At 41.8% G+C, this 7,717-nt stretch overlaps 2 protein-coding genes across 2 annotated transcripts in view; both read left to right on the forward strand.

Annotated features, from left to right (window-relative positions):
* LOC115818762 (arf-GAP with dual PH domain-containing protein 1) overlaps positions 1 to 1,857 on the forward strand; it is a 9,801-nt gene extending 7,944 nt beyond the window's left edge. The window contains exons 9-11 of the mRNA XM_030782237.1: positions 1 to 72; positions 1,134 to 1,365; positions 1,796 to 1,857. Of these exons, the coding sequence (XP_030638097.1) occupies positions 1 to 72; positions 1,134 to 1,365; positions 1,796 to 1,824 (333 nt within the window). The 3' untranslated portion in view covers positions 1,825 to 1,857. The remainder of the gene's footprint in view (positions 73 to 1,133; positions 1,366 to 1,795) is intronic.
* A 1,548-nt stretch (positions 1,858 to 3,405) lies between these two features.
* Positions 3,406 to 4,485, forward strand: uts2r4 (urotensin-2 receptor 4). Its single transcript, XM_030782827.1, has one exon. The coding sequence runs from the start codon at positions 3,406 to 3,408 to the stop codon at positions 4,483 to 4,485; it is 1,080 nt and encodes a 359-aa protein (XP_030638687.1).
* The last annotated feature ends 3,232 nt before the right edge of the window (positions 4,486 to 7,717 follow it).

Consider the following 7,717-nt stretch of genomic DNA (forward strand, 5'->3'; position numbering starts at 1 on the left):
CAAACAGAGGGCTTTAAGAAGCGCTGGTTCACCTTGGACCACAGACGGCTTATGTACTTCAAAGATCCGCTGGTAAGACTGGTTTCTGTTCTCTATTCTCTTGAGGGCAGGATATTTGGCTCGCTCTCTCTCTCTCTCTCTCTCTCTCTCTCTCTCTCTCTCTCACTCATACACAGACAGAAAGGAGTTTTACTAGAAAGAAACAAGGAAATGGATCAAATGACTGGAAAATGTGTTTTACAAAGAAACATTTAGATCAAAGATAAGGGTCATAACAGTTTGAGGTGGTCAAAACTAAATCATGATAGTTTACAACCTTGTTTTCAATGAGCTGTGTAGAGTTTTGGCAAAGACTCCTTGTGAAACCTGACTGATATGAACCGTAAGTGATGTCATCAGTCTCGTACTCCGATATTGAAGATTAAACATTAAGATTAAAAATTGAAGATGGGTGATGGGTGAGTTCCACGAACAGGAACTAAAATAGTTTCTGAAAAGAGCCAGTAGCTGTTCCGTAATCAAAGGGCATCTGCTTTCTACTGTGGCATCCACACCGGAAAGATCAATGATGTTAACTTTTAAATTTTTAAAGCATAGATAATGCCGCTTTAAACTTTTTTGTTAGCTTGGGTCTGAAAAATGGTTGAGAATGAAACAATTATTATCCCAGAAATTTGTTTTTGAGCACCTTGTCATGTAATGAACCATGAATGTCTCGCAAATAAACCAGAAACAAACATCCAGAGTATTCCACAGCATAGGAAAGAAAGAGAAATGTTGTCCTCAGGGCCTCATGAAATCACATGTTGTTATGGAAATAATCACCTACTGACTGTATAAATCAAATCAACCAACAAAAAACAACAACACTAGACCTCATAGTTTACTTTACCCTCACTGAAACACCAATAAGACATCATTACAAAACCCATACAAGGTTAACACCCGTTAGCTTGAGACGCATGCAATTTGTATCTGCTCAAAAGTTACAATACACTGCTGAAATCGAAATGTTTTGCTACTTCATTTGGGATGCCAAAAACAAAGCAAGACTGAACTCTCAGGCGAGTTACTCTTAATGATTTAAAGATTGGTTTTGTATTTAATCTTCAATGTGTTTGCGGCCGTTAAAGGATGCTTTTGCCAAAGGAGAGGTTTACCTTGGCCACAGAGATCTGGGCTACAGTGCCAGCCCTGGTTTACCAGCGGGCATCCATTCAAATGGATTGTGGCAACATGGTATCACCATACTAACGCCGGAACGCAGCTACGTGTTTACCTGCGAGACAGAAAGCGAACAACAAGATTGGCTGAAACACTTCAACGATGTTATGGACACCCAAATGTCGCCACAAGAGTACAGCAGTGAGTGGTGGACAATATTTGCATGGTTCTGTTGCATTGCAGTATGATGCTATATAATACAGTTTTGTATCTTGTTTAAGATGATTTCAGCAAAGTAACAACAGGTTCAGGTTGCTACGTTTCTCTATATACAGAATACAAGGCCGGCAATGCTACATAGTATGCAATATAGCTCTGATTCAGTTACAACTTGACTGAATTCATCTTGTTATAAAATATAGAAAATAGGGGTTGACAATGGAGTGTTTCTTGTTTTTTTGTGTTTTTTGTTTTGTTTTGTTTTTTTTTTTTTAAAGGAGAGCTTAGTTTATTTTTCAAAGTATAATTAGCAGTAGCAAATCAGAAGCGGACTTACAGCGATAGCTTGTGAGTACGGGCATTGAATTAAAGATCTTGTCTAATCACAATTTAAAAAATGCTTGTTTTCCAGTGGAGGCCCTTCTGAAGATCAAGCACTGATGGTCCTGTGTTTCTCCAGTGTCTCCTTTTTCCAAAGTGTACCATTTTCTTAAACCTTCAGCTCAGGGAGTCCTCACAGACCTGGGTTTGATAATGAGCCAAAGGATATAAACACTACCGCTGCAGCTTTTAATACATTCATCCCCTTTGTTTTTTGGTTTGTCACACTAAAATAGCGCATTGCTGCTATTACAGAAGATTGTTTTTTTTTAATTGAAATGGGTTTTCAGTTTTGTTTGTATTTTTTATGTTTTTCGGTCTAAGTTCTAGATAGCTGAATTCAAGCTAAAAAGAGTCTCACCGGCTAAAACCAGTGGTATGTTTATGATCGTGTTGGATTGCGGATGTTAAATATTTGATGTAGTCTCATAACTCCCTCTAGTGGCACACTCTGCACTTTTAAATCCTGCCCTGGTAATGTTCTATTAAGAAAAAATTCAAACAAACTATCAGAAAAGGTATTACAATGAACACTACCAGGCCATCGTAAAAGGAGCCACTCAATTATATGTTATGATGATATGATCCCATTTAGACATTTTAGTTTAGTTTTCACTTCCCATACACCATATTTTCTACAAACATAAATAATGTATAAAACATGCTAGTGAAAAAATAGCCATTATGAAATGTCTTCTGTATCACTGTTTGTATTAAAACAATGTATGAACATAAGTTTTATGAATTTGTGTTTCGTGCATGAGTGGTCGCTGGTGTCTGTGTGTTTATATGTGAGTGTGAGGGAGGGGGGAAGTGTGTGTATGCCAGCTCTTAGCTGGAGTATGTGAAACTACACCCTGGTGTTCAAAGGCAAGCTGCCTTAGCCCAAGTAAATGTCTCATAAATCCAAAGAGTCATATAGGCTCGCACCTACGTGAGAGAGAGAGGGAGAGAGAGAGAGTGAGAAGCAGAGAGAGGGAGAGGAGAGAATTGAGGTGAAGACAAGAAGAAGAAAGAGGAAAGAGTTAGAGAGTGCAGCAGAAGAGAACAGACACAACAACGTAAACAGTACCTGAATGCAGCTAACAGCATCACCACAAAGGGGGAACCCCGAATTTACAGCAAAAGGACTGAAATCCTGAAATCCAGAGCACTGGATGGAAGAACTACAGGGAACCAACACTGGAGAATATCAGGGAAAAGATTCAACAAGTGGTTGGTGTAAATATGGAGGCTTAACCAAATCTGAGGGACCTTTGGAAGTCAGGAACAAAACAGAGACGGAATATCCTAAGGCAGCTGGTGGGATGTCTTGTGTTAGACAGAACTGGATCATGGGTTTGATGAGGACATTATGTGTTCTGTCCAATCAGAGGACTTGTCTGCCTTGTCTGAGATTACCTCACAGCTGTTTAATGTTATAAAAGAGGATTTTAGGCAGGGTACCGGAAGCGTTGCTTTGCTTTTCTTGCTTAAGTTAGATATCTTTTGATTTTTAATGTATTTGCTTGTTCAAGTTACCTTAAATCAAACCAGTAATGAGGTTGATCACCATTTCTGAACTAGTCTTTCAATAGACCCCTGAAAGTGTGTGAATTGCTTCCTTCTGCTTTTCCCTCCATCCAACTGACATTGTTTAAAATGAACCTGACCCAGAACAATACTTCCATCCAAGCAGGCCAGAGCACGGGTGGGGGCGGCGGAGGGGGCGGTGGTGGTGGGGGCATGTGGGTCACCTCACTCCTGGGTGCCACTTTGATTACCATGTGTGTCCTGGGTGTGGCGGGCAACGTCTACACGTTGGCGGTCATGCGTTCCGCCGTTCTCCGTCGTGCCGGATCCATGTACGTCTTCATCCTCAACTTGGCGGCAGCCGATCTGTTGTACCTCGGCACGATCCCCTTTGTGGTGTGCACCTACTTTGCCCACAACTGGTTCTTCGGCGAGACCGGCTGCCGGCTGCTTCTCAGCCTGGACCTGCTCACGATGCACGCCAGCGTCTTCGTCCTGGTGGCCATGAGCCTGGAGCGTTACCGGGCTGTGGCCGCTCCCTTCCGAGCCCGCCGCTCTACTCCTCGGGCGCACTGGCTGGTGGCGCTGGGCATCTGGGGTGCCGCTTTCCTTCTGACTCTGCCCATGATGGTCATGATCCGACTGAGGGAGGGTCGACCCAGCGCGGTCGGCTTGGTCAAACGCATCTGCTTCCCCACGTGGACTCCAGAGGCTTTTAAAGCCTACCTCACCGTCCTCTTCTTCACGAGTATGCTGGTGCCAGGGTTGGTCATGGTAGGCTTGTATGCGGGGTTGGCAAAGAGGTACTGGGCAGCTCAGGCTAACTTGGCACGAAGAGGAGCAGGACCTAACAGAGGAGTGGTGAGGTCGTCGTCGTCGTTGTCACGGCGACGGGGACTGAAACACAAGGTGGTGGGGATGATCTTCAGTATCGTTGTGGCGTACTGGGCCTGCTTTCTGCCTTTTTGGGGATGGCAGATGGCCAAACTCTTTTCGTCCGAGTCGCTGAGGATGCTCTCGCCGGCAACGCACACTTACATCAACTTCTTTGTCACTTGCCTCACGTACGGCAACAGTTGTGTCAACCCACTACTCTACACGCTACTCACCCGCAACTACAAGGACTACTTGGCACAGAGGGGCCAGTCTTCAGGGTCCAGCCGTGTGGACCAGGGTTCAGCGGCAGGGGGTGCCACTCAGGATTTATAAAGGTCTTTGTAGACATCTCTTAAATATTTATGGCATTCTAAAACAATTTGACTTTAACAATGTAGCACATCGTTTTAGCATCGCTTGGTCACCCAGAGGATCATCCAGTTTACATGCCATGTCAGATTAAACATTAGGATAAAGCTTCTGACTGAAAAACCCTTGGAAGCTGATACAGCCTTTTCTGTGTTATTCTTCAATTCTGCCATAAAGTGTACCTCCAATAAACTTCCCTACTGTAGATTTCCCTTGGGGACAAGTTCAGTTATGATTAGAAGTAATGTTAACTGTGACGTTGATTAAGTCTTGTGTCTTCTGTATTCCCTTGGATAAAAGTAAAAAAAATTGCAGAAGAAGAACTCGCGGTGCTTACTGAACTTGCGGTGACAGACTGTACATTTTCATAGGCACGAGTGTGTGGAATGAATCATTTTACTACACTGTAACATTTCCATGTGTAGCGTATTTTACATTGCTAATATTTCTTCATTGTTTTTGCTATGTTTTTGTTTTCCCTTTGACCGTGTACTGTATTTTTGTTGTGGTCAGGTTTAACTTGTTGTTTCATTAGTTCTCTTTTCATCTGCTTTAAGTCATTTATATGTCATTTTTATCTGTCTCTGTTTTTGACAATTATTCTACAAGACAATGTAATTTCTGTAAGAGTACATTCAGTTTTGTGTGTGTGTATGTGTGTGTGTGTGTGTGTGTGTGTGTGTGTGGGGGGGGGGGGGGGGGGGGGGGTTGGGCACACCCCTCCCTTGTGTAGGTGTCCAGGTTGGACCCTCCCTTTCTCTGGAATGTGCTCCCAGCCTGATACATTCCACAGTCCTGAGCTGCAGGCCTTTTCGTGTTGCTCTGCAAATTATTCACAGCTATGCGGATTCTCCCGCGTCAGCCTTTATCCACCGTGGACAGAAACGTATACAGACAAGATGAGCCTGGACCACATTCAAGGAGTGACACTAGAGAATCTGTCACAGCAACTGAGCTATGTTCACATTCACAGCCACAAAATCATTCTCACTGAATGGTAAAGTGAATGACGGTGCATGGACAGAATTACTCATGAACTTATTATATTCTGCATAAACTCCCATTGTGAACTCCTACCTACAGCAAGTGAACACCCAAATCAGATCTGAAAAATTGGTGACGGGTATGACAGTTATCTAACAGTGACTGAGAGCTTGGTGGATGCAAGCAAGCAAGAAAGAGAAAGAGAGAGAGAAAGAAATGAAGTTAGTTTTTATTGAGGATATCATAAACTCTGAGTGAAACACGAGCCCATGGTAAAACAAGGTTTTATTATAAGGTCGTCTAGTTTAAGACAAAATAATATACTTCATTTAAAAAACAAAACAAAAAAAGGTATGAAATCTGATGGCATGGTGACACAGTCTGAGTGTCTTTACTAAAGGAGCAAAACTCGGTGAACAGGTTGCCGCCCAAACCACATTATCATGTCATTTTACATTTTTTCATAAAATATTTCATAGAGGGCCCTCTTAAAGACCTGATTAGTTTTTTTCCCCTCGGTATATATCAGTTTAAGGAAACCTAATCAATAATGTCTATGGTTGGTTATTTGATTATCTAAAGCAGGGCTGACAAAATCCAGTCCTGGAGGGCCAGGTTCCTGCGCGGTTTTTGTTTTCACCTCTTAATTACCTGTTAATTTTCGCCTTGAAAAAAGGTGTGCATACTCTTCAGCAAATCAGAGATTGTGTTTAGCTAGTCAGCAAGAAAAACAGCAGGACCATGGCCCTCCAGGACTGCATTTAGACACCCTTGCTATAAAGGATATCTCATTTTAGTGGACCTATCCTGTGGAGATTAATAAATGGTTGGTACCATTTGCACTAAGCATAAATAAGAATATCATGATATTTTTTCCACAGTTAATAGTGATATCATAATACCATGCTGTTTTGACAAAGTGTCAGTCTTCTCCTGTAGTCAGACCGTATTCTAGCTGGCAGTATAAAATACAGAGCATTGCAATTAATGAAGTAATTTGATGCAGCTGAAATGGAAATAATCCAAGTATTCTCCATTAACATTTTTCAAAAAAACTACAATGACTATGTACACATTTGTTTACATATATGTATGTGTATATATATACATATATGTAAGTGTGTATATATATATATATATATATACACACACACACACACACACACACACACACACACACACACACACACACACACATAGATAGATAGATAGAGATATAGTCATGCAGTAGGGTACCTCTGGGCACCTCCGGTCAAATTACGTGTTTTGTTGATTTGCAGAACACTTCTAGTGTTAATTAATCTTAGGTCTTGCATGTCCTGCACATTTGAAATCTATTTCCTTTGCCATTGGCTGGCAGACAACACCAACGCATAACAGATCCTCCCCAAACGCTTATCAGTTGGCAAGGTCTTCCTTTCTTCCAATGCTTCTAATTTTTTTTTCCTCAAAACGTATCTTTGGTAGTGCTAGCCAAAGAATTCAATCTCGGGTTTTGTCAGACCATAGCATTTGGTTGCAGAATGCTTCTGGCTTATCTAAGTATTGTGTTGCATACTTCAGCAGTGACTTTTGCGATGAGATGGCATGTAAAGTTTTGTCCTGCTGATTCCCCCACGCGGATCATGTTTGTGCAAGAAACGCTGTACAGCGGACTGGTGCACCATGCCAGCGAAACCTTCCTGCAGATTCTTTGCTATGATATGAGCATTTTGTCTGTTCTTCAATTTTCGTCTGTAACTTCAATTTCTGAATGACATTTCAGGCAATTGAAATGACATGTAGGAGGCATTCAGATATCTTTTTCTACCAGTCCCCTGCTTTTGTAAGAGTCAAATATCATTATTTTCTCAGTGATCCTCAGTGAGCTGCTTAGAAAAGCCCATGTCTGTTCAGTCTAAGCACAACACCCTGAGAAGAACTGTCTTCTCCTGACCTGGATTAAGGCAAGTGACAAGTCAATCAAATTCTGAGACCCTGCCAAAAAGTAAAACTAGTGGATCAGCTTGATGGGTGCCCAAATTTTTGTACATGTCACATTTTATGGGGTTTTTTTTCCCCAATCTGTTCAATTCAGTGGCAACATATAGTATTGGTAGAAGCTAATTTAGCATGATAGTTCATATTGGCTGGGTGAAAGTAATTTAAGACGTGGGCCTTCACATTTATGTTGATCATCAGACATCATTTTTTTTGTCAGGGACAGCAGAAA

Source organism: Chanos chanos, chromosome 8 (assembly GCF_902362185.1).
Source record: "Chanos chanos chromosome 8, fChaCha1.1, whole genome shotgun sequence".
In the NCBI taxonomy this organism is placed as follows: Eukaryota; Metazoa; Chordata; class Actinopteri; order Gonorynchiformes; family Chanidae; genus Chanos; species Chanos chanos.